Source organism: Peromyscus leucopus, chromosome 1, assembly GCF_004664715.2.
Source record: "Peromyscus leucopus breed LL Stock chromosome 1, UCI_PerLeu_2.1, whole genome shotgun sequence".
NCBI lineage: Eukaryota > Metazoa > Chordata > Mammalia > Rodentia > Cricetidae > Peromyscus > Peromyscus leucopus.
Window position 1 is genome coordinate 60072414 of NC_051063.1, and position 24791 is coordinate 60097204.

General features: G+C 54.3%; 1 protein-coding gene across 7 annotated transcripts in view; it reads right to left on the reverse strand.

Annotated features, from left to right (window-relative positions):
- Shank2 (SH3 and multiple ankyrin repeat domains 2) overlaps nt 1-24791 on the reverse strand; it is a 471427-nt gene that overhangs the window by 12200 nt on the left and 434436 nt on the right. For 3 of the 7 annotated variants that reach the window (XM_037208746.1, XM_037208744.1, XM_028871256.2), the window contains 8 exons: nt 17283-17418; nt 16381-16461; nt 16154-16162; nt 14951-14971; nt 7370-7500; nt 5602-5713; nt 4746-4766; nt 869-3272 (listed from right to left, as the gene is read on the reverse strand). In XM_037208746.1, the coding sequence (XP_037064641.1) occupies nt 869-3272; nt 4746-4766; nt 5602-5713; nt 7370-7500; nt 14951-14971; nt 16154-16162; nt 16381-16461; nt 17283-17418 (2915 nt within the window). The remainder of the gene's footprint in view (nt 1-868; nt 3273-4745; nt 4767-5601; nt 5714-7369; nt 7501-14950; nt 14972-16153; nt 16163-16380; nt 16462-17282; nt 17419-24791) is intronic. The other 4 variants (XM_037208747.1, XM_037208752.1, XM_037208749.1 and 1 more) reach the window with 4 other exon arrangements.

The following is a 24791-nucleotide window of genomic DNA, read 5'->3' on the forward strand; positions in this document are numbered from 1 at the left end:
TTGAATCAGATGCCTGCCCAGCGGGAGAATTAAAGAAAGACTTCATTAGTCAAAATGATGAAACCCGAGCTCAGCTGTCAGTCAGAGAAGCTGAGAAGCACACGGACGTGGAAAGACATCATGCATGTACATCACGCACAGAAACAAAAACAAGAAAGCCACAAGGGAGGGCAGAGCCTGCAAGGCTGCCGAGTACCATCCCAAAGCCACACACAGTCAAGGGGCTGTTCTAGAACCTTCTGGTCGGGCTTAGAAAGAATGAGTATTCTACTCCCATCCCAGTGAAGGTAGCTGGTTAAACCCTACAGGATGCTGAAAACGGCCCGTTGGTCCCAACTGGCGGTGATTCCTTTGTGATGTCACCCTGGGTTAGATGACGCAGCCATGGGGCAGGTGTTCATCCTGAGTAAATGACCCAGCTCCTCCCCAATCTTCACACTCACTAGTGACTGGGGGAGAGGGAATGACCCACGCATGTTCAGGCACCTGACTACACCACCCACCCTCCGGCCACCTCCGTTCACCAGTTTGGGGTTGAATGACGCTCTGCCTGACTTCGAGGTGGTCCTGGCAAAAGGCTGGAAGGAACTGAACAGAGATCTGAGCTTCCTTCGGGAAGTGACCACGGGCCTGGCCCAGTGCCATCTGGCTTCTTTATGTGTCTTTAGGAGGGTGTGTCACAGGCCGCACAGCCGCCACGGTCTTGGCTCTGCTGTAGTCCGGTGATAGGTGGTGATAGGGCGGTTACAGCCTAACAGGTGTGGCAGAGGCCATGCACGCCCTCTCTTCTCGAATGCCTTGGTGGCTCCCCAGTGGTTTTGCTTGGCCAGTGCGGGGCCACACATGCCCAAGCTGACTGGGAACTTACCTTGGAGCGAGGTTGGCTGACTTGGCTCCCACCGGCAGTTCCAGCCCTTCCCCGGGCTTGACCAGTTTCCCCCTGTTCATCTGCTGCAGAATGGAGTTCAGCTCGCTAATGACATTTGCCTTTGGGCCTGAGAGAATTGGGCTTTTGACCTCTGGGACGTCACCCCACAACTTGGAGGTCCTTGGCTGGATGACCTTTGCCACACTGGCCTGGGCACTGCCCGGTGGGGGTGGGGGTGCAGGTGGGGGGATCACAAAGCCATCTGTGTCCTCTTCCGGGAGCGTGTCTTGGTAAAGTGCGTTGCTTTTGTGAACGATGGGCTTCATTTTTGGCTTTGGAGGTACTGGGGGCTTGTCAACCACAAAGGCTTGCCCGTCTGCATAGACTGTACAGGTATCCATGCTCTCCCCGCCCTCTGAGGACAGTGTGGAGATGCTGGACACTGTGGAGATGGTGCTGGTTGTCTCGAGATGGTGGTCGCTGCTACTCCGGCTGTCCACCTCCTCGATCCCGGAGTCGGTGACGGCGTCAAAGCTTTCGGGGGGCGGCAGGAATGAGGAGGGCAGACAGTTTGAAATGCCAGTCGGCTTCTTACTGTCTGCAGAGTTGGCTGGCTGGCTGGAGTTCAACGAAGGGAGCTGAGGGGCATCGGTTTTCTTCTGTTTGACCAAGTCAGCAAGAGCGGGAACCGAAGCTGCACGGTCGTCGGGGATATCAAAACTATTGGCGAATTCCAGGGGGGGAGGCAATGGTTCTGTGAAAAGGAAGTCCTCATCCAAGTCCACGGACGCCAGAGGGGGAGGGGGGATGCGGAATGGCAGAATCACCGCCTCTTCCACGGAGCCCGCTGCCACAATGGTCCTGCCGGGCGCAGCGGCGGGCTCCGGGGCAGCGGAGATCTGTAAAGCACCTTCGGTTTTGGGAACGCCTTCTGGCACTGTGGAGGGTGAGTGGTCTGGCTTTATATCCACATCCTCTCTGTCCTCCTCTTCCTCCAGGGGTGGCCCTGCCGTGGGGACGTCCATCGTGTGCACCATCAGCAGGCCGGCTGACTTCTGCTGGGCTGTGTCCACGATGTTGATCAGCATGTTCTTCTTGTCATCACCCCTCCGGTCCTTGCTCAGGTCCGTCTCGTACTTGTTCTCTGTCTCTTGCCGTCGCAGGGGACCCCGGGTGTTCTGCCTGGTGACGGGAGGAAAGCTGGACTCCACGCTGGACCGCATTTTGGTATCGATGTAGAGAGGCTTGTTGAGGTCAGCCTTGGGGGCCTCCCCCTTGTGCCCCTGCTGGGACTCCTGCATGGCTCGATCCCTGGCGGACAGTGCCAGGGCCAGCGGGGAGCTGGGGTCGAGCAGCCGCCCCGTGAGGGGGTGCACGTAATTCTCAGGGCTGGCTGGGCTGCCACTCTTGAGGGGAGCTGCTGGGCCACTCTCGGGCCCCTTGGCTTTGGATGTGGAACTCAGGGGTCCCCCGGTCTCTCCCTGAGTACCAGCCTCGCCACCACCTAGGAAGTGGTTCTCCAGCTCCCTGGGTGCTGTCCCAGGGGTAGGCGACAGCGGTTGTTCCGTTCCATCCTCGTCACCAAACTCACCCTCCTCGGGGAACTTGGAGGGCCGTATCCGGGGAGCAGGTGGCCCCAGACCCACATCCTCATCTCCCAGGTCTGTGGAGAGGAAGGCCGGGGAATTCCTCCTGGCTTCCAGACGCTTCTCCCGGTCACGCACAGCCCCAGCGATGGCTGCAGCAAAAGGGCTGCTGACAGTGAGGCTGTCGTCGGGCCGAAGCTGGCCCGGCTCGGTGGCCTGGGGGTCGATCTCCATGCTGCTGCCCTGGCTGCTCTTGCCGCTGCTGCTGGTGGAGGGTTCCTTGACGATGATGGTTGGGATGGGGATGGAGCATGTCTTCTCAGGGCTGTCCTCCACGTTGGACTGCTTCACCAGCATGCCCTTCCGCCTGGCTGGCTTGGCAGGGACATAGACGGCCTTGCTGGCTATCTTTCCCACCTCTGAGTATGGGTTCTCAGGCATCTGCCCCCGCTTGGTGCGGAAGGCGGCCTGTGGGGCGGGGCTGCGGCTGTAGACGTCTTCGGAGTCCAGGGAGAATCGGTCCAGCTCTCTCCTGTAGAAGATCCCCTTTTCCCGCATCATGGTGGCCACAGTGTCAGACCTGGTGGCTGGGGGCACCTTGGCGACGGGGTTCTGATTGAACGCAGGCTTAATTGTCCCATAGACTCTCGGAGTCGGGGACTTAGGGCAGTTGTACGTGGTGGGGGAAGGTGGAGGGGGAGATGGGGGCACAGACTGCGGCGGAGGGGGTATGTCCTCGGAAGTGTCCGGCATGGACAAGCTTCGGGTGAACTTCAGCATCGGGGGAGCCAGAAACTGCCGCTCTTCCTCTGTTATCCCTGCAAGCAGAGAACGTGGTTTTAAGCCCAGCGACCTCAGAGCCCACTGGAGGCCTCCGGACGGTGTAACATACTGCGACTCCACACACTCACAGACTTAGACAGGAGACAGTTGTTAGAAAGCACAGCACAGCCAGGACGCCGGGGTTAGTCACACGCCCTCTAGGAGCCAGAAACAGGAAGAAAGGTGTTCTGTGGGGTGAACACATGTAGGGATTCGCTTCTCTGGGGGCACACTGTGGCGTCTGGGGTGAGGTAAGGGTGGCAAGGGTCCAAAACAAGGCTGTGTGCAGCCCTCAGGCCAAGCCCTGGCCACCTGAACCCAGAGACGTGGCTGCGTGTGTGTGTGTGTGTGTGTGTGTGTGTGTGTGTGTGTGTGTGCGCGCGCGTGTGTGTGTGTGTGTGTGTGTGTACATGCAGGAGCTGGTGCAGGAGGCATCTGTCTGCCTCCTTCAGGCCTGGTGACGGCTCGTAAGGGACAGAGGCTCTCACCTGACTCCCTGAGAGGCCATGCGAGTGGCATAAAGGTCAAGGCTGCTGTCCCCTCTGCCCAGGTGTCGGGCAGACCTGCCACCCTCCTAGAACAGCTGTCTGCCCAGTGGTGGCCCATGCGTGCTAAGAGGAGGGCTACTGTTCTTGTGTGGTCTTCTCCAAGGGGACATTGGCCAGTTTTGTCACTGGCTTCCTCTGGGCCACACGGAGGGCTCTGTGTATGTTGAACTCCTCTGCCCTCAGCAGGTGGCCGGCTCGAAAGAAAGGCCATTCTGGCGTGGGCTGTGCCTATGAGGGGAGGGAGCCTTGATTTCCCACCTAGTCTTGGTCCACAGCAGCTGCAGGATGCTAATCAGCGGCTCCATGCCAGCTGCCCAACTCCACAGACGCTCGGAAGTGGGCCTGTAGGACCCTCTGGGGAGTTGTGGTGGGATGTTACGGATAATCAGGCCTGGCTGACTTGGCACAAAAGCAGAACCATGTTCTGAGACCCGACTGGCAAAAGTATGCGAGTGTGACCATGAATGGGGCTGTGGCTCAAGCCAACCTGAGCTTTCTCCGGGTGTATTAGCTGGTGTGAGAGCAGGCTCCAGTGCAGCCTAAAACACAGAGACAGAAGCAGCACACGCAGCGGCAGACACCAAGGATGGATTCTCACACAGGGGCATGCAGGTTTTCAGAGGCAACAAAATGAATTACTTGAAAAATAAATAAAAAAAAAAAAATTCTCAGGACAAACTACAGTCACTTATTCCATGAGAACTTCCATTTGATAAGGGTATTCCAAATTGAACATACTCCTGTGGGAGGCTAATTTGGCGTCTCAGAGGTCTGTTGCTGAAGGAGATCTCTGTGGACCACTCACTGTGAGTCGTCACCTAATGGCGACATTCCCAAGGAGTAATAATTTAAGAATACCCCTTATAAAAGTAAACCAGGATACATTCAAGTTACAGATTCCAAACTGGGGAGTTCACTGACCTGATAGAAAGATTCTGCTGTCTGACAGGAGGAAATCAACTGTTATTAACCAGAAAGATCCAGAAATACAACAAGGTGCGTATGCAGCTATGCCGGCCTTAAGTGTGCCAGGGGTGGGTGGGTGAGCCACCCAAGCTGCAGACGCCACCACGGTCATTACCACCTAGATGCCGCCTCCTGCCTCCTCCTCCTCCGACTAAAAACAGACATGCCATGCCTCTGGCAACATCGTCAGGAGGAGTTTCTGAAACACACAGAGCTTATGTTTCTGGCGGTGCCTTGGCAAGGCTGGAGGCTGCATACCCCCTCTCTTTATGTGGTCAGGCTCCACTGTGTCCAGCAGTAGCCTTGGCTTCCAGAAAGTTCATGTGGTAAGGACCACACTGGGGCTTTTCCCTGCCTTGAGGAGTCAGGTTTACCTTGCCCTGTCCGAGCCAGAGAGGGAAATGGGATGTTAGCAAGGAAGACAAGCTGCTTTCTTACACACAGCGAGCGGTTCAGACCTGACCCAGCCACCCGGAGAAGTATGTCCCTTGAGCTCAGTCTACGAAACATTTGACTGGAGGGGTCTGCCCGCCTGGCCCGCCCTCCATCCTGCTCCCCCAATTGCTACTGTCACTGGATTAGAGAAACTACCCTAAAGGAAGGTTTTTATACCCCACCATGATCAAGGGGCTGCCTGCCTGGTAGGAGAGAGGCTGGGCACCTGGTAGGCAGGCCCAGTGGGGAGTGGTTAGGGTCTGGGTGCCTAGGCAACCATGGGGCCAGGACTCAGAAGCCCAGGCCTCCTGAGGAGCTGAGGGCTGCATTTGAAAGCTTAGGGGCAACGTCTTCGGGTGGGGGTCACGCTTCTTACCTATCGATTTCTGCCTTCGCATCGTACCTCGAGGGAGGCCCAGAAATGGACCTTTCGGGCTCCCAGGGACCGTGGGCGTCATTACAGCAATCCCTTGGCGCTCGTACACGGACTGCAAACCAGAGAGCCAGGTGAGGTGCATCCCTGGGAGTCCCACCCATGGTGACAGGGCCAGAAGACAACTCTGGGAGCAGTAGGCATCAGTCACCATGGCTTCCTCAGACCATGCCCTCCCCACACTTCATTTAGCTCCTGTAGATGTGATGCCAGCATGTCCAGCTCTAGGCACCATACTCTGCTGGGACGACATTCACCAGGCCAGAAGAACTCTGGGAGAATGGGGCCAGAATGACTGGCCCATGGGGAAAAAAAAGCACAGTGTGGTAGGCAGTGGGGTCTGATCCAGGTCATGCTTCCTTGTGACTTTGGTCAAGTCCTCAGCTCGGATTCTGTTTCCCTCTTTCAGCTACTATGGGTGTGGCCGGGTGCCAGGACCTGTGCGAATGACTAGGATGCCTGACCTGTCACCTGGGGAGAACTGCCAAGTGACCGTGGAGTGTGTCACAGAGACTGCAGCGGGCCCTGTCCCTCCCGTGGCCTGAAGGTGGACTCTCAGAGCGCTCCTCTCTGCCCCGCCACAGCTGGCACACCGATGCATGCTGTTTTGCCTGCCAGCCTGAGATGGTTGGCCCAGTTATGCTCCCCAGACTCAGGAGGAACTTGGAAAAGTTCGGACGCTAAGGCTCACTAGGAACATGCTTGTGGGTGTACTCTGACGGGCTCACCTGGGCTTCAGAGCCTCTACCCTAGAGCCTGAGGTTGGGGAGGTAGGATACTGGCCCTGGGAAGTCCAAGAAGTGCCTCAGGGGGCTGTCAGGTTGGAAGAGTATCAGGGTGGAGAGTGGGTATGCTGAGGGCTAGGGCGCCACCTATCGGCCTCTGACGGGGAAGAGGGCTGAGGCGCACATTCGAACCCCGGCAGCATCTACTTTATTGCAGATCATTTAAAACTCCTAGCAAATTCATGGCAACTGTGGGTGTTATTGTCTAAAAGGACTGGGTTAAACCAAGTTAATCTGAAAGTGAGTCAAAGAAAATACTCAGCTACGTGGTGGGACAGTTAGTGCTCAGGCCTGGCAGTGGACTGTGATGGGGACCAGAAACCAGAGGGAGGCATCACGGGGTTTGAAGGCCTCACCTTTGTCCAGGACTCACCCCTGGCTCCTGAGCAACTTGTCACCTCTCTTCTGGGAGTGCCTTTTACTCGGGGGTAGGCGGGCATAGCCACAGCACCTGCTGTGAGCTGGCACCCAGTGCCTCCCATGTACAATGAAACCCGGTACACCAAGCAGTTTCGAGTCTAAGGATGCTGGCAACCCACCTCAGAGCATGTGCCAAGAGTTTGTGTAGAGGACTAGTGTGTGAGGCTCTAGGCAGCAAGGGGCACTGTCTGAGGAGCACTCCCACAGCCCCGATGCCCATGGTCTCTTGGTGGGGGCACATGGAGGGACACCCTCAACGTTTGGGACTCTGGATAAACCCAGGAAAAGACGGCATGCAGGAGTGGCGAGATTTGCACTTCAGCCTGGCCATCGACTCACTGCAGATCTGTGCTGGATCAGAGTGCTCGCCCATGGAAATGGGCTCTGAACCTATGCAGAGAGGGCTTTGAAGGCCAGCTGCTGAACTGGCCTGCCCTCGCATGCGGAGCCCTCTGCCTGCCCACCAGCCGGGCCAGCCCAAACTCAACCCAGTCCCACCGACTCACATTCATATCGGAGGCTGCTGGGAAGCACCGGCTGGTGGGCCGCTGCTTGATGGTCGCCACCCTCGGTTCGATGGCTACGTTCTCTGCAGTCCTCGAGGGCTTGGAGGCTGGGACTATCTCTTCAGGTTTATCTAGAAAACAAAGTAAGGGTTGGAGTGGTTTAGTCTCATGGTACTTTGGGGGTGGTGGTGGGTGGGCTCAGTAAGGAGAATGCAGGCAGGCAGCCACTGGTCATGTGCCTGGAGTAGCGGGCAGGCTGTGGCATGGGGAACAAGCATGCATCTCTCCCCACTCCACATATCCTACCAAGGCACCACCACGTGTCCCAGACCTCGCCTGCCTGAGGTGTGTACACTGGACAAAGACAGCAGGGGACCTCAGCATCTCAGCCTTCCCCTTTGGAGAGCTCTATACCACCCAGGACTTGTCATCTTCAGGTCTGGCAAATGGGACTTGTTACTGATGGGGTCAATTTTGGAATTACTATTATTATTTTGAGCCAGGGTCTCATTGTGTAGCTCAGGCTGGACTTTTTAAAAAAGATTTATTTATTATGTATACAGTGTTCTGTCTGCATGTATGCCTACAGGCCAGAAGAAGGTGTCAGATCTCACTACAGATGGTTATGAGCTACCATGTGGGTGCTGGGAATTGAACTCAGGTCCTCTGGAAGAACAGGCAGTGCTCTTAACCACTGAGCCATCTCTCCAGCCCGGCCTTGAACTTTTATTTCTCTTATGCAAGTCTTTTGAGGGTTGAGCTTACAGGCCTGTGCCACCAGGTACACACACACACACACACACACACACACACACACACACACACACACTCATAAACATTCATAAATGTGGTCCTTTTTGTAACTAAACACAATTTCCAAGACAAGCAACCTTCACCAAGGCTGGAATGTGGTCAGTAAGACTGTGGTCAGTAAGCCAGGCATGATGGCAGAAACCCCAGACCTCTGAGCCCATGCTGCATAGGGAACTTTTCATTTATTCTCCCCATGCTAGAACATTCCCAGGTCTAGAAAACAAAAAACAAAGCTTTAGGCGTCCTGGAAAATAAAAGAAAAATTGTTTTCTAAAACTTGAAAATGAAAGCTCATCCTAGAATGACCCTGTTGCCTAGTTTAGCTGAAAGACAGCTGAGGTCCTGAAACCAGGCACAAGGCTTTGTCTAGAGTTGTCAGAACACAGGGACCCCATTCCCTGAGACCCACAGTCAGAGTCCCTCAGTCCCCAGAGGCACTTGGGGAAAAGGTTCCGCCTGTTCCAGGCTGTGTTTTTGCAGGATGCCCTGGGCCAGGATGAAGCTTATGGGGAGCCGTGCCTGTGGACACCTCCCACATTGGATCCTTTTTGAGGTACAGGAGATGTTAGCTTCTAGAACATTCATTGTACAAGCCTGAGTCCTTACAGGCAAGCTTTGCCCATTCTGGGGTCCGATGGCTCCCTGTTTAGTGAACACAGGGTGGTAGAACTACTAAGCTATCCACAATACCACTTAGCAATAGTGCTTTATCAGGAGAAGCTGACCCACCGGCTAAGTCCCCAGAGCTACAGTAGTGTTCAGCATCCAGCATGAAGCAATGTTTTCTGAGCAGGCAGGCCAGAGCCAAAATACCCTTGAGGAGGACTCAAGAGGAAGTGGGTGTGTTGGGGCTGGGGGCAACGGAAGTATCCACCAGGGCCTCTCTGACATCCTAGGAAGACAGCTGATTCCAGACCAGTGTTGATTCTAGCAGTCCACAGATGATGGCTGTAGTCCAAATGTGGCCCATGCCCGGTCCTGCACAGCCTCGGAGCCTTTCACACGTGTGAAGAGTTTTAAAAGGGACAAAGATTGTAGGAGTGACCTCAGGCCTTCAGACCCATGCAGTCTCAGGTGCTGTCTCTTCATGGACGACTCCGACGTCTGGACCTGCAGGCTCACCTGTCACAGGCCTCTTCCTGGGCTAGAATCTGGCCCTCAGGGATTGGTCAGGCAATTGCTTGGCTCCTGTCACCATGGGCTGTGGAGATACTTGCAGCTCAAATCACCCATGTCCTCTAGCTCCTGAGTCACGAAGCCCTCATCTTAAACCAAAGCTTTACCTGCACTTTCCTGGGCCTGGCCATTTCCGCTAGACTGTCTGTCACCTGTGTTCGTATCTTTTTACCACCCGTCCACACCTGCAGTGGACTGCTTCCCGCCGTGTGCTACAGGCCGTGTCCACCTGCCTCCATCTCTGCTATCTTCCTCCAGGGGTCCAGGCTGGCTTTTATGGCTGAGATAGAACTTGTTTCTATGTAGTCCCTACTGCCCACCTGCCAGCTGGGCAGATGCTTGTGTGGCCTGCTTTGGTGAGCCAGCCAGGACACACTGGCTTGATCTGTGCCCCCACACCATATTCCAGCTCTCTTGGTACTGGTCATTTGGCTCAGCTTTAGCTGAGGTGAACCTCACAGTCTGTTCTTTCAAGGAAGGAGTTGAGATCTCTCTAGCACAGGAGAGCTATGTCCCACCACTGCATTGGGTGCCGGGCAGGGAACACCGGAATCACTCTAGAAACTACTTTCCTCTCCTCTGTGGTGTCCACAGAGGCTGAGCCTGGGGACACAGCATCCTGAGCCTGGAATGTGGGTCAAGTGGAGGCCATTGAGTGACAAAGGAGGGACTGGGTGTGTCACATGGAGAGCTCTGGAGACCTGCAAGAATCTAGCCACCTCTAGCTCGTGCGCAAACCTCGAAATGTGAAGGCCCCCTCCTGGCTGTGGGGGTAGCCCAACCTGCTCACCCTGTGAGTGCTTGGCTAGGACTATCAAGTAGAGGTGTAGATGAGATTCAGGAAGCTCCTGGTTTTCCTGCCCCATAGATTTGGCCTTTGTTGAATTTAATGGCTGCGAGGCAAGGGAAAATTGTGGGCCTCAAGATCCCTTGGAACGTCAGACGTAAGATGCACAGGGCCACAGTTCTGCTAAGAAGGCCCTGGGCACAGGCTCAGCATGGGGAGGGAGGTAGTTGGCCAGAGTCCGTTGTGTAAGGTCTGGGTACATGGAGAGCAAAGGACACAAGAGGAACACACTCATGCTGAAGAGCCACGGAGTCACTGAGAATCTTCTTGTCAGGGGCCGGCAGCGTGTATGTTCCCACTGGTGGCACGTGGGGTCTATTGCCTGGCGTGTGAGTACCCATGGCATCTCCACATGCCCAGCAGGAGTGGGCAGTAGGCTGTGATGTGAGAAGTGCAGGGCCTTGGGTAAGCGTCTCCCATGACGGTCCGGACCCTGTGGGGCTTTGAGGCTTCTTCCCGATTCCCATGGCTGTAGGAAAGGCACTGTCTTTCACAGAGACACAGTTGGAGGGTGCTTCTGTAGGGGTCACCAGAGTCACCCACCTCACTTAGCTGACTGCAGAACAGTGGGCAGGCTTGTGGAGCCAGTAATGCGGCAGTGCTGGTGGGGCTGTGTCTTGGGGAACACCCCCAGGAACCTTGAACGCTGGCCTGGCCTCTTGAGCTTTCCCATCTCCCTTAGGGACTGTTTTATGAATTTGTCAGGCCCAGGGCCCCTGATCTTCTAGCATTAGTGCTGTTGGTGGGAGTCAGGTGACAGACGGGTTTTTATCTTGTTCCTTAGATTTGCTGCAGACTTGACCACACAGGCTCCATCTTTGAGATCTTATTGACAGGAAGTAAAAGTTTTTAAGGAAACTGTTGAGATTGCTGACTCCTGAGGATGAGGCTTAATTTCCAAAGGCCTAGAACTAGAGCTGTATAGATGGCCGAGGAGGTCAGGCCCTTGCAGGGCCAACATGAGGTCTTGGTGACTGGATGTACCTGTGCAGACACACATGAAAGCTGTCACGGTACACAAAACAGCCCAGCCGTGAGCTGAGTTCTCAGTCTCAAAGCAAGCTTATGGTCTCTCACAAGGCAGATGTGTTGCCCAAGGGCTGTAAATTGTAGACTTCTAGGAACTAGAGAGGGAGAGGTGGCAGGTTTGTCAGGGTCCCTGAGGTGGCTTGTAGTCACATTTCTCAGCAACACTTGGCCTGCCCATTACCACATCTCGCAGCCTGTGGGTTTGCCTGGGTCATAGGCAGCCCCAGAAGTTGGAGGAGGGAACACTGGAGGGTATGTCCAGTGTCCTCAACCTGGGGCACCTGCTGCTTTCCATGTGACAGTCAACCAGATGTCATGGCTGCGTGGGAAGAAGTCCCAAAGTGCTAGGGGAGGGAAAACAACCCCAATGGCAGTCGAACACTGCCGCCCACTGCACAGTCCCCAGGGGAGCCCTCCGGGCACGTCTGACCTCCCGGGCAGCGAACAGAAGCCCTGTTGAGGTCTTCTGTCCCCTGGCCAAAATGCGTGGTGATGATGCAGCCAGGGCCCAGAGGTCAATCCCTGGTCAGAGCAGGGCCCCAGTTGTCTTTCATGTACTACCTAGGATCTTTGTGGGAGACCAAGATTAGGTGTTCCAGAAGCATCCATGAAAAGAGATCCATGGATGCTCATGGCATCAGAGATAGCTGGCGATCTGTCTGTTGCCAACCACCATGCTCTCTCTTTGGTGTCTCAGAGCCAGTGGCCTCTGCTCCCTCTGCAACACTGCTATCAGAAGAAAAACCAAATGCTGTGGGATGTTCTGTATGTCCTGTGGGAGCCCTTCTTGGGTTCCTTGTGGCGTTACCCAGCAGGTCCGTATAGAGGATGATTAGGACCATGGGCCTGAGTGCAGGTGTTTGAGATGATCTGCACTTGGCTGTGCTGGGGGATGGTCTGTATGTCAAGTTGTTCTGATTGGTTAATAAATAAAACCTGATCGGCCGCGGCTAGGCAGGAAAGATAGGCGGGACTAGCAGAGAGGAGAAATAAAAGGCCCAGGAAGGCAGAGGGACTTGCTGCAGCCGCCGCCATGACCAGAGACGCTGCAGCTGCCGCCATGACAAGAAGCATGTGAAGGTGCCGGTAAGCCACCAGCCACGTGGCGAGGCATAGATAAAAAGAAATGGTTAATTTAAGGTAAAGGAACAGTTAGCAAGAAGCCTGCCACGGCCATACAGTTTGAAAGCAATATAAGTGTCTGTGTTTACTTGGTTGGGTCTGAGCGGCTGTGGGACTGGCGGGTGACAGAGATTTGTCCTGACTGTGGGCAAGGCAGGAACACTCAAGCTACAACCAAAATGTCACATCACCCGAGCCACCAGCGGGCTGCCTCCTGTCTGCTCCCAGGCAGTGGAGTGTGGATATGTAGCTTGGGCCCCTTGGACCTGTAGACTCCAAGTCTCATGCCTGGGAAGGTCTGTATGCTTTGTCAGAGGTGACAAGCAAGGTTGGAGGTCATGGTCACACAACCTGTCCCACCACTCACTCTGCCTGGTGGCCTCCATCTCTACTCTCACCTCGGCTGCCCTGGGCTGTTGCGTCTGTGGTGGTTGGCCACAGCGACTTTTCTCACCATGGGGTACTAGGTCAAAGAGCTCAGGGAAAACCCAGGGTCTCTAAGCTGGTGTGGCCGGTGGGGTGGAGCCAAGGTTGAGATTGCCTCACTCTATTTGAGAAAGGTCTCATGTAGCTCAGGCTGGCCTGGAACTTGTGATTTTTCTGCCTCCCAGGTCCTTAGTGCTAGGCAGGCATCATCACACCCAGCTGAGGCTTCTAACTTCCCGCAACCTCCTGGGGACAGCTTAAAAGGACAAAAGTTTGTCCTCTCTCTGTTCTGGAGCTGGACATCTGTGGTTAGGGTTAGGAGGAGAAAAGCCTTGCTTCTGGGGGCCCCAGTAGTCTAACGCTCCATAGCTTGCCTTCTCTTTCCATAATTACACCAGCCGACGGTTTCTTTATGGCACTCCTAACCTGGTGTGACCTTGTCTTGGCTGCATTGGCAAAGACCTTAATTCTAAGTGTGGCCTAGTTCATGGTCTCTGGGTAGACAAAGACTTGCAGCGGGTGGAGCCACTCTTTAGCTCAAGGCAGCTGGCGAGACGAGATTCTTCTTTCATTCTACATAGCCTCCCTGGAGTATACCCCATTCCAGGTAGGCAGTCCTCCCAGAGAGCCTGGACAGGCATCAAGAGGGGCTGGAGCCATTGCTGGGTACCTGCCCCACTCAGGCACCATGCCCATGCTGCTCCAAGCCTTTCATGGCAGGTCCTAGTCTACCAACTGAGCAGAAGTACCAAGTTGGCAGGGTCTTCTGTGAGGTGAGGTGAGGAACACAGGGCATCCTCAGTCCCTTCCCTCTGGCTGGGCTGTGACCAGTGGTCCCTTTGGCATCTACCTGCCCACCCCCACCTGCTTCAGCTTCAGGTTGGGGCATTTCTTCTCAACTGTTTTTTTTTTTTTTTTCTTTCTTTTCTGCTGTTCGCATGGAAGACATTTCCCACTGTCTGAGACTCTCTATCTCTGAGTGGATTCACCTTGTGCTGGCCAAAACCTCTGTCCCCAGCTGTTGCAACACGTCCATTGGGCGGTGCCTTCAGACAGGGGCTTGCCGGCCCAGATTCCACCTTTTTGACAATGGGCTTTTCTTCACCAGCTCTGATGGGGCACCCTGGACCTTGGGAGCCCACAGTGGCACGCCTCTTCTGACAGGCCAGAGTTGGATTTGCCTTTTGCTGATGGTGGTGGTGCTCATATTATAATGTAACTATAGGACCCCTGGGAAGAAGGGCAGTCTTAGACTGGACATGAGCCAGCCACACCCTTGACATGGGGAGATCCCCAGAGAGCCTGCTGGGATGTCCTGACCTGCCTGACACGGTGAAGGCATGGATTCTGCAAAGAAGGCTGTTGGCCTGAGGTGGCAATGCTGGCAGCTCCAGGGTACCTGTCCTGCCCTGAGGCCGATCCTGCTGTCTTCAGGCACTCTTGACCCCCATTCAGCATCCAGGATGCTAGGTTCACACCAGGCCTTAGACTGAGTGCACCAACCATTAGGGACCACGCCCAACCTCATCAGAGACCCTCTCAGCTTTGGGGAACGATGTTGCATTGCTGGGTCACAGGTCACACTTGGCTCAGTGTTGGGGAGTCATGAGCAGTCAGGAGTATCCATCTGCAATAGGGTGCTTCTGAGGGGGGCAGGGCTCTGCCTAGTCACTCATAAGACTTGTCATGCCCGCTCCCCTCTTAGGGGAGCCTGGGGACAGGCAGCTCCCTCCTTCCCCAGGGTGGAGGGGAGCTGAGTGTTGGAAGAGGAATGAAGCCTGGTTTCCCTCTTGCCTGCTCCCCTGGCTGTTTAGTGGCTGGGCAGCACACGGGGATGTCTCTGACCAGCCCCCAGAAGAAGATTCACGGCATCTGCAGCCAGGCAGGCACAGTAAGAGTCATCAAGGATCCTGGCCGCTTCGTCAGCATGTTGATGTGGACACAGATCAGGGGGACTTACAGATAGGTCGAGGGAGTCACAGACAGAAGCCAAGCAGACCAGACAGACCAGAACAGTGTACATCCCCGGGAGGGGAGGGGCCCTTGGGTATGACCCCCAAATATGGAAGACGACACAAGGCTCACAGCACACTCTGGACTTCACATGACTGTCACGAGGGGGTTTCTCTTCTACCGGGCAAGAGCATGGGGACAGACACTTCCCTTACCCTTCTTCTTCCGGACTGAGGCTTGCAAACAGAAAGGGAAGCGCATGAGCCAGCCACGGTGGCAGCGCCCTCCCATAGTGGCCCACACCCGGGGTCTCACTCAGTTCGGTGATTATGGGACATAGGTAGGGGAACTAGTGTGGAGACCACCAGGAGTGAGGGGCAGGGGTCCAGCGTGGCCCCCACAACTTGCCCTTGGTTGCTCTTTTTGCCTTGTCCTGCCTGAATCTCCTTTGTGGTGGCGAAGGGCCTTCTTACTTTGTCCCCAGCAATCCACCAGCACTCCACGGGTGGGACTGAACTTCATGAGGTGGGACAGGAGGGCAGGTCTGCCTTTAAAAGGACACGGAGGCCCTGGGAGCAGGAGACCCTGGGAGCTAGAGGGAGCCCCTTTCCAATGAACTCCCAGAGAACATGGCAGCAGCCTGTTCTGTAGAGCAGGCTGGCCTTGGCTCATTGTAAGCGGGGCAGACATTCGGTCATGGGGACACAATTCGAATGTTCCCAGTGGGATGTTTGAAGGTATATGATAGGGTCAGGGGCACGGCTGGAAGGAGAGGATGGGCGGGCACTCCAGATTCTGGGTGGAGAAGTATTCCTGTGTCAGGGTACCCTCTTCTAGAAGACGGGCAATTTGAGGTGAGCTTCAGATTCTAGCCCCAGGGAGGACAGTGATTGGCATGAACAAGGGGATGGGGGCTGCTCTATGCTGGTGGGGACCCGTTGCTGGCTATTAGTGACATCCTGGCAGGACACCACCAGGAGCTACTAGTGTTGAACCGAAGAGGATGTTTCTGTGCCAAGGGCCACCCTCACCAGCACTATCCCTGTTCCTCATGGGGCTAGGGCTTCCCCTCACTGTCTCTGTGGCTCAGAGCCATCCTCTCTGCAGAAGTCCCCTGGCTACCTGGTGGCACCTGGGTGACACTTAGGATGTGGTTCTTAGTCCGCGTCAGAGTCATTCCTTTTCTTAGTGGTCCCAATGGCTGATAGTTCCCCTGCCCCATCTGCCTCCAAGGGGACAAACGGCCGAGTCTGTTTAATGAGGACCTTTTAGAGTTCTGGGTATGCTGGGACTCTCTGAGGAGTCCCCGAGGGCGGGCCTTCAGTGGCTGGAGCAAGCTGGAGGACAGGCTGAGGTGGGGTCAGTGAGGGTGCCCAAGGCAGCAGGGATGCTGCTGCAGGGCCAGCGAGGCTGCTTACCTTTGTCCACTAGTGAGAGGCCCAAAAAGTCAAAACAAAACAATGTTAGATAAGCAGAAGAGCATGTCAGCCCCACCCCTCTAGATCCCACGGAGTCCCTCACTAGAGACGCCAGGCCAAGTGTGAAGCTGTAGGGCATGCAGGAGAAGGGGCCGGGATAAGCAAGCCGGCAGGAGGCTGTGCATGGGCTGGGCGTCTCTGAGGGCAGCAGGGTGAGGTGGCCTTACCGAGTTCCTCCAGCTCCGCCGTCATGGACTTGGAACGCAGGGTAAGGGCCGTAGTTGGAGCCCTCTTTGGAGGTGGGGGAGCTTGATGGGTAGGCAAAAGCAGAGTCGGTGTGAGAACCACCACAAGGCCCCACCCCGTCCTGTACCCCACCCCGTCCTGTACCCCACCCCGTCCTGTACCCCACCCCGTCCTATACCCCACCCCACCCCGTTCTATACCCCACCCAGTGCCCCTTACTTTTGGACACAGGAAGAATCTGGGAGGCAGTGACCCTCGAATCTGTGTTTGGGGGGCAGACTGACAGGTGGCTGTGGGGGATTGTCACGGTTGGGCTGCCATGATTAGCATCAGCCCTGGGTGCTCAGGATGGAGTAGGGTAGGTGCTCTGCAGTAGGGATGGGAACCACGGCTCTGGTCTGTCTGTGAGAATCGACTGTGACAGGGCACAGGCAGTGGGACATATGTGGCTTAGCCACTACCTGCCAGGCTGTCAATGGCAGGGACTCCGGCCTCGCTGGAGCGGGGGAAAGAGACCTGTTGGTGTCTAGGAAATGTCATTCCTAACCCTCGCACTACGGTCTCAGCTGTTTGCAACCCTCTCTTGCTCTTTAGTGTACTCTGGTGCAGCCACCTCTGCAGCCTCTCCTAGCTGTCCCTGGTACCTCTACACAGCTGTTTGGGGGACAGCTGGTTAGAAGGCAGGGGCATCTGTCCTGTGCTTGGTCCCCTTTGCTGGCCCAGCTGTGGCCTCCCTCGGGAGAATGGTGACTCAGGCTCAATGTCATGCCTTGGTCACAAACTTAAGTGATACCCCATTTCCTTGGCTCTCAGCTGGAAAGAGGCTGTTCTCCTTCCCTGTGGCCTCTGCTCCCCCCTGCAGGGCGCCTTGAGGGGTACACACCTTTCTTTCTGGCAGTATCATCAGGGTCTAGATTCCTGGTCACTGTGACGACCTTAAGGACGAGGTGATTTCCTCCCTGGCGGATCATGTTCACCACCTGCCGGTGGCCCACCTTGACGACATTTTCATTGTTAACCTGCAGGAAGAGAGGCGTGGCAGGTCAGCAACACGTAAGAGGAGGCGGGGCTGGTGAGGCACGTGCTGCCGGCACCCTGTAGGAGACTAGGGGGACTTTGGTCTTTGTGCATGAAAATTTGCTTTGAGGAGGTCAGCATGTGTGCTGCTCTGGCTGCAGAGGCCACCACACCACGAGGGGGGGATGCCTCATCCAGCACCCTCTACCAGGACTGGTGGATTCTACTTAACACAATTCTCAGGAGCTGTCCAGATCTCCAGGGCTGGGTCCAGCAGCAGCGAGGCAGAAACCTGACCCCCAATTGCTTCTCCTGTGTTTTGGCCCATTGTCTTTAGGCTCCACCCCTCTTCCCCCCACTGAGGTGGAAAAGCTTGACTTTACAAGGTATTAAAAGAGATGACGATTCTGCCCTGGCACTTCTGGGAAGAGGGAAGACTGCCCCAGTGCTCCTGGGATAGTGGAGGCGCACACTTGAACCCCAATGTTGCTTCTGTGAGCAGAACCCTGAGGGTCAGAAACTCTGGGTTTTCAGAACCAGGCCCTCTCCTTCTATCCCCAAGGAAGAAGCAGACACAGATTCAAGCGGAGGTGGGGCTTGGCATCAGCCCCTTTGTCAAGCTAAGTCCCACAGCAGACCCCCAGGCCTTGTCCCCAGAAGAAAGCCAGAGCTGTACAGATGGCAGGTGGGGCATTGTGAACATGCCTATCCCAACGCTGTGCTTCCAGTCAAGATCACCAAGGGCCGAAACTTGCCCAGTAGTGATGGACACCATCTTAGCTACCTAAATGTAAGAACGCCGGCACTTTCACACACATCTCCAAACCTCCACTCTTACACGGTGACCTGGGTGGGAATGCAGGAGGCCCAGAGAGGGCCTCAGCTCTGTTATTTGTTTGGGAGCCATCCAGCCTCCCTGACCTCATCTGCGTGGACTTGTGACCCCTGCCTTTGATTCTGTTGCTTTTGGAGTTCTAGAAGGGGACAGAATGGATCCTGCACAGTTCTGCTATCAAGGTGTCCATGGCACATCCACACAATCAATTCTGAATCCAGCCCTGGGCTGGGCTTTTGGGGTTCAGCTTTTTATCATAGCTAGGACTGACACCAAGCATTGACCCGTGCCCACCTTATGTAAAGGGAGTACGTTATGAACGGGATCTCTGCCAGCCCTCCTGAGCTGGGGGAGACACACTGAGCTGGCCCAGCTTGGAAGCAGGCAGCTGTCCTGTTGACCATCTTCCCGCAAAGTCTATTGAACACAGGGGTGTGCCTGTCAGACAGACATGGACGTGAGGGCTGACATGGGGAGCTGAGAGACCTTCACTTGCCTTGGGCCAAACTTGGAAAAAGTCAGTAGAAGGGGCCCCAAGTGTCACAAAGCAGCTAGAGCCTGAAGCATGCAGTCCTGGTGACACACACTTGTCATTAGACAAATTATGTCAAGGTGCAGAAGCTAAATACCAACTCTCCCAAAGAAGCTGAGCTGGGCCGCGGCTACAGGAGTGGAGATTATGGCTTCACCGGGTGTTCAGGGGTTCCTTATGGCTTCACCGGGTGTTCAGGGTTCCTTATGGCTTCACCGGGTGTTCAGGGGTTCCTTATGGCTTCAGGGGCTCAGCAAACTTTCCAGTTCCAGCAGTAACAACTGTCACGGCATAGACCACACCCCCAAACCCAAGTCGAGAGATCTCACCTCCGAGGTGACTGGGGCCTTTTCGACTTGTAATTGTGCTGGTCTTACTGCTGTGACAGAGCACTTGCCACAAGCAACTTAGGAAGGAAGGAAGGGAGGGAGGGAGGGAGGGGGGAGGGAGGGAGGAAGGGGGGAGGGAGGGAGGGAGGGAGGGAGGAAGGAAGGAAGGGGTTTATTTGGCTCACAGTTATTAGGGGCACAGTCCATCATGGTGAGTGAGTCATGGCGGTAGGAGTGAGAACCACTACATTCACTGTCAGGGAGTGGAGAGATGAACGCTGGCGCTCAGCTTTCTTTCTTTTTTTTTTATTAGTCCAGGACCCCAGCGCATAGGATGGTGCTGTCCACATTCAGGCTGGCTCATCCCTCTTCAATTCCACTTATCTAGACATGTCCAGAGGTGTGTGTCCTAGGCGAATCTAGATCCTTCAGGCTGCCGGTACTAACCTCAGAAGTGCTCAGGTCACAAGGGTGACTCATGAATTGTAAAAAGGGCATGGGGGGAGGGGCTCTGGCCTGTCCCCCTGGGAGGGACCATCTAGGGCACAGCAGCCTGCTTGCCAGGATTCCCAGTGCCTTCCTCTCAGTCTCCAGAGCAGGGAGAAGAGAACCCGGCCTCCCCTTGCTGTGCATTTTATTACAGAACAGCTGCTGAACAGCCTGGGACACAACCCAGTGACCAGCCGCGCTGTGCCACTCAGCCTGGAGCTGGCTACCACCCTTCTCTTGAGGCCCTTAGGAATCAGTGCTCCGCCTGCCACCCCTCAGTTACACACAGGGCTCCGGGCCTCAGGTAGGAAAAGCGGCGTCCCTGTCAGCAGCTTCCCTGGGAGTGACCGGTCGGGTGAAGGAAAGCTGGAAGGCAGGGAAGGAGCTACGGGTCCCCAAGTCCTGCAGAGGTGACGGAGCAGCCCTGACACACCCTTGCAAGGTCACTGCTGCTACGGAGGAAACTCAGAGAGACGGGGACAATGGGAAATGCCACCCAGGGAAGGAGCAGGAGCAGGCCTTGTAGGCAGGTCCGCTAGCTCCACCTCCCTCATTTTGTAAGGGTGTTATGGGAGCTTGGGCAACTTTTGGGCAGCTACATTGCTAAAAAAAAAATTCTTCTCCTGGCACCGGTTCTCCTGACTAGATATTTTGGCAACCATTAACTGTCCATAAATACCCAGGGAGGGGTGTGGCCTTGCGATCCCCTCCCGCTAGCAATCCTCAACGGTCTATAAATTCTTGAGGGTAGGCAGGGAGTCATGAGCCCCTCACCTCCCCCATGACGGGAAGCAAATGGGCCCAGTCATGGGCAGCCCTTGGACAGCTGCTGCAAGGTCCAGAGGGCAAGAACCCGTCATGCCCTGAGGACAGTGTTACTTGACGGTGGGGTTTTCCAGGGACACAGGGATGTGGGTCCCTGAAGAGAGGCTTTCCTAGGAGCTGTCTGTCCAGGCTCCTTCCTTTTCTGCATTGGCCTCCATTCTCCCCGAGGCTTCAGGGCACTGTGCCTCCTCCCTTCCCTGCACTAGGGATGAGAAAGCCTGTCTGCAGGAATAGGGCAGATGTGTCTACACCACCGTCACCCTCCACACTGGGCGAAGCACTGTTGGGTGTGTCATGACAGAGCCCCCCACCCCATGCGGGGCTGCAGAGTCCCAGAGCCTGCCCCCCACTCAACCTCCCCTTGCAGCGGAAGATGAGGCACCCCCACCCCTCCAGAGAGACTGGCTTCTCCAGCTCCATGGAGTATGTATGGGTTTTGGCGTTTTCCTGCTGGGTTTCCATCCTGACTTGGCATGTATTTGCTCCACTACGCTCCATTTCTCCATTTTGGAGAGGTAATATATATATTCTGTGCCATTGCATGTCAGAAGCATGTAATCTGCTTTTTTGCTTTTTACAGGGGTTACAGTTAAGAGACTGCCTGGAGTCTCAGAAGAGGTTTTGGACTTTTAAACAGTGTTGAGACTGTGAAAGATCATAGGGACCTTTTGAAGTTGGATTAAATAAGTGCATTTTGCATTAGGGTATGGCCAAGGGCCTATACAGGGGCATTTGAACACTTGGTTCCCGGTTGGTGTTACTACTTGGGGAGGTTTAGGTGGTGCGTCCTTGCTAGAGGTGGCGGGTCACTGGGGGCGAGCTTTGAGACTGTACAGCCTCATGGCATTTCCAGTTTGCTGTCTGCTTGCTGTTACAGATGTTAGCTCTTAGCTTCCCACCCCTGCCATCACGCCAGCTGCTGGCTGCCATGTTTCCTGCCATGATGGACTCTTCACTCTTTGACACAGTAAGCCAAAATAAACCCTTCCACAGGTTGCTTTTGGTTACGGCACTTTACCATGAAAAGTAACTAATACTGCCATGGCTGTAACTCAAATGGAGGGATGCTGACCTTGTGCCCCTCCCTGGGTTCTTCATCCTCCCTCCTCTCTCTTCCTGCAGCCATGCAGGACTCAAATGCTCTCCCTGACTTGCAAAAACAAAAATGAAAGCAAAAAAAAAAAAAAAAAAAAAAAAAATCAAACTTTGCACAGATTCTGCCCCAACCTTCATGTATTACCGATGCAAGTATAACATGTCATGGACACATGAACCCTTCAATACAGGGACTCCTCACCAAGACCAGCTTCCAAAGATGATAGCCGGAAGAACCCAGGTGCATTCTCCTCCTTACCACAGCAGGGACAGAGGAGTCAAAAGTCTTTGCAGTCCCCCAGCCTACAAACAGGCCTAAAACAGTTTAGCCTGCAATGAATGTCTGGGGCCAGACGCAGCCCCGAAAACAGATGGCTCATGTGCTGACAGGAGCCGAAGTGGGCAGGAAGGCTTGCTCTTCCCTTAGCTGCTCACATTTTAAGGCCTTGGCCTGCAATTCTGGTCTGTTACCACCAGGGGGAGATGTGCACGTGCGTGCCACATGTCACACCAGTAAGAAGGCTCCAACAAGCCCTGAAGCCCGTTAGAGTTACCAATTTAGAGTAAACAAACAAACAAAGCCTGTTCCAAAAATCCAGTTACCCTCATGGAGGCAAATACACCCTTGCACACAGCCATGGAACCATGGAGGCTGAATAAACCAAGCTACACAGCATCCAGTTGTTTTGTGACGAATAGGATCTTATACTGTCCTTGACAATGAATTCTGGTCTTCCATCTGAATGTCCCTTAAATGTCAGAGTTGTGTGTGCGGACGGTGGACAGACACAGTACGAGGAGGCTTCCCGCTCAGTGACCACTAAATTTTACCTTTAGAAAATTCTGCCCACATTGTTGACTCTCCTGGCTGTCTATTGTGAACTTTGATTTCGGCTCTCATCTGCCAAAGCCCACTATGGAAACGATGTGTCTAAGGAACCTCAGCTGGGTATCTCTTTTCCTTCATGCCCTCCTTCTGTGCTTTTAGCTCCGACTCTCGGGATATATTTACATCAACATTTTAACCAGACCAACGTTTGCTATTCCTCTCGACTGTGTGATAATCTACCCACACTTAAACTGTACACTCTGACTTGATTACTTCGTCATCTCCTGTTTGTTTTCCCCACCCTGGAGCAAAATAATTTTTTTTATTGGTTTAATTTTCTATGTACTTAACAGTAATTCAAATCCAAACACTTCCCTAATTCAGTAAACCCCATTTCACGGTCTTCAGATCCATGGGGTTTTACATTTGTCATGAAGAATTGTCTTCTGGGGTCTTCCTGTTGGTCTGTTTTTTGATACCGGGTCTCACGATGTATCCTTGGCTGGCCTGAAGCTCACTATATATACAGCTTGGGCTGAACTTGATATGGGTGATTCTCCTGCTCCTGCTTCTTGAGTGCTAGAATTCCAAGTATGTGCTACTACTCCTCTCTTGAGGACTTCTGATTGGTACTGCAGAGTCAAGATTCAGTGTTTTCCAGGCCAGTCTAAGGTCCAGGTCAGCCTAAGGTCCCCCTTCCACCATCCCTGGGTGCCCTCTGACCCTCATGCTGGAAGCCTTGAATCTCAGACTCCGGGTGTGTGAGTGGTTTATTTGGTTTAAAACTCCTTTTTTTTTTTTTTTTTAAAGTGACGTTTCCCAATATAGCAATTTGGAGATGATTTTTGGCATACTGACCTTTGACCCTCAGACTTGATCAGTAGCTTAGCTAGGTATAAAACTAGAAGATGGGGGGGGGTAAGATAAAGTAAGCCCCTAATTCTTCTTCTTCTTCTTCTTCTTCATGGGACAGCTGTGGAGACTGGAACACCACAATCCCCACCCCAAACCAGAATGAAAGAGAAGGCAGTGTTACAGTGTGAACAAGGCAGGCAGGCTCTGGAGGGGAGTTGGGAGAAGGTGCAGTGTGGGCCACCTGCAGCCCTGACAGCAAGTGCAGCCGCCCCAGGCTGGAAAACCAGAGGGCAGAGCTCAGGGTGGCCACGGGGGCCAAAACAAGGCCGAGGCCCAGCAAGAAGGGGTGAAGGGTCAGTTGCATGTTCTCTGTGTAAACTCTCCCCAGATCTCAGGCTGACTGTGTGAACTGTGTGTGTGTCAGAGCCTTAGAGCCGCCTGCCGGAAGGCTGAAAGAAACCAGATGGAACTGTGAGTGTGGCTACTACAAGCCACACAGAACAGGACGTCAGAGTCCAATCGAGCTGGCCATCAGCGCCAATGAAAACATCCAGGAACTGTAAGAGAGTCCAGAGTCACTACATCCCAAGTGTCACAACATTCAGGGCACAATTCAAACCCACTTGAGAAGCACAGATGACCCAGCATTGGAACTGTCACACAGGATGTTAGCATCGTTATTACAGTGCTTCACTGGGTGGGCTTGACAGCAGACTGGAAATGAGTCAGAGGAGAAACAGTGAAGAGTCAGAAGAAGACGGATTTTAAAAAATGAGCAGAGACTTAAGGATGCTCAGAGCATCAGCCAATAGCTTAACATGAAGGTAATGCAGGGTTCTGAAAGAGGAAATGAGAATCGTAGAAGAGAAAGAAGTCAGAAACCACACACACACACACACACACACACACACACACACACACACACACACACGGTTAAAAATGTCCCCGGTTTAGTGAAGGATGTAAACACGCAGGTTCAAGAGAGGCTGTGAGTAGAGCTGGGCCATGGTGGCCCATACCATTAATCCCAGCTATTGGGAAGCAGAGGCAGGCAGATCTCTGTGAATTTGAGACCAGCCTGGTCTACAGAGTGAGTTCCAGGACAGCCAGAGCTACTCAGAGAAACCCTGTCTCCAAAACAAAACAAAACAAAACAAAACAAAACAAAAACAACAACAAAAAACAAAGAAAGAAAAGAAATTCCGTGAGTTTTGAACTGCAAAGCGAGTCCAGGCACATTACAGTTAGCCCACTGGAAGCTGAAGGCAATGTGGACACATTAAACCAGAGAAGAGGGATGCTTCAAACGACTTCATGTCGGAAACCCGACAGGCCAGAAGTCGGGAGACAGTGTCGCCGACACTCAAAGGACTGACTCTGTTGAAGGCGTCGCAGAGAATGAAGGCTGACTGAGGAACAGAGTCAACTGATGTCTGTAGAGCTATGTGTCCTCCGAGGCAAAAATAACAGCGGTGCGGGGGGTGGGGTGTGGGGTGTGTGGGGGGGGTGGGGGGGGTGGGTGGAGGAGGGGGTAGGCTATGATGGTGCAGCTTTAGACACAGGACAATCAGCAGAAAGGAAGGCAG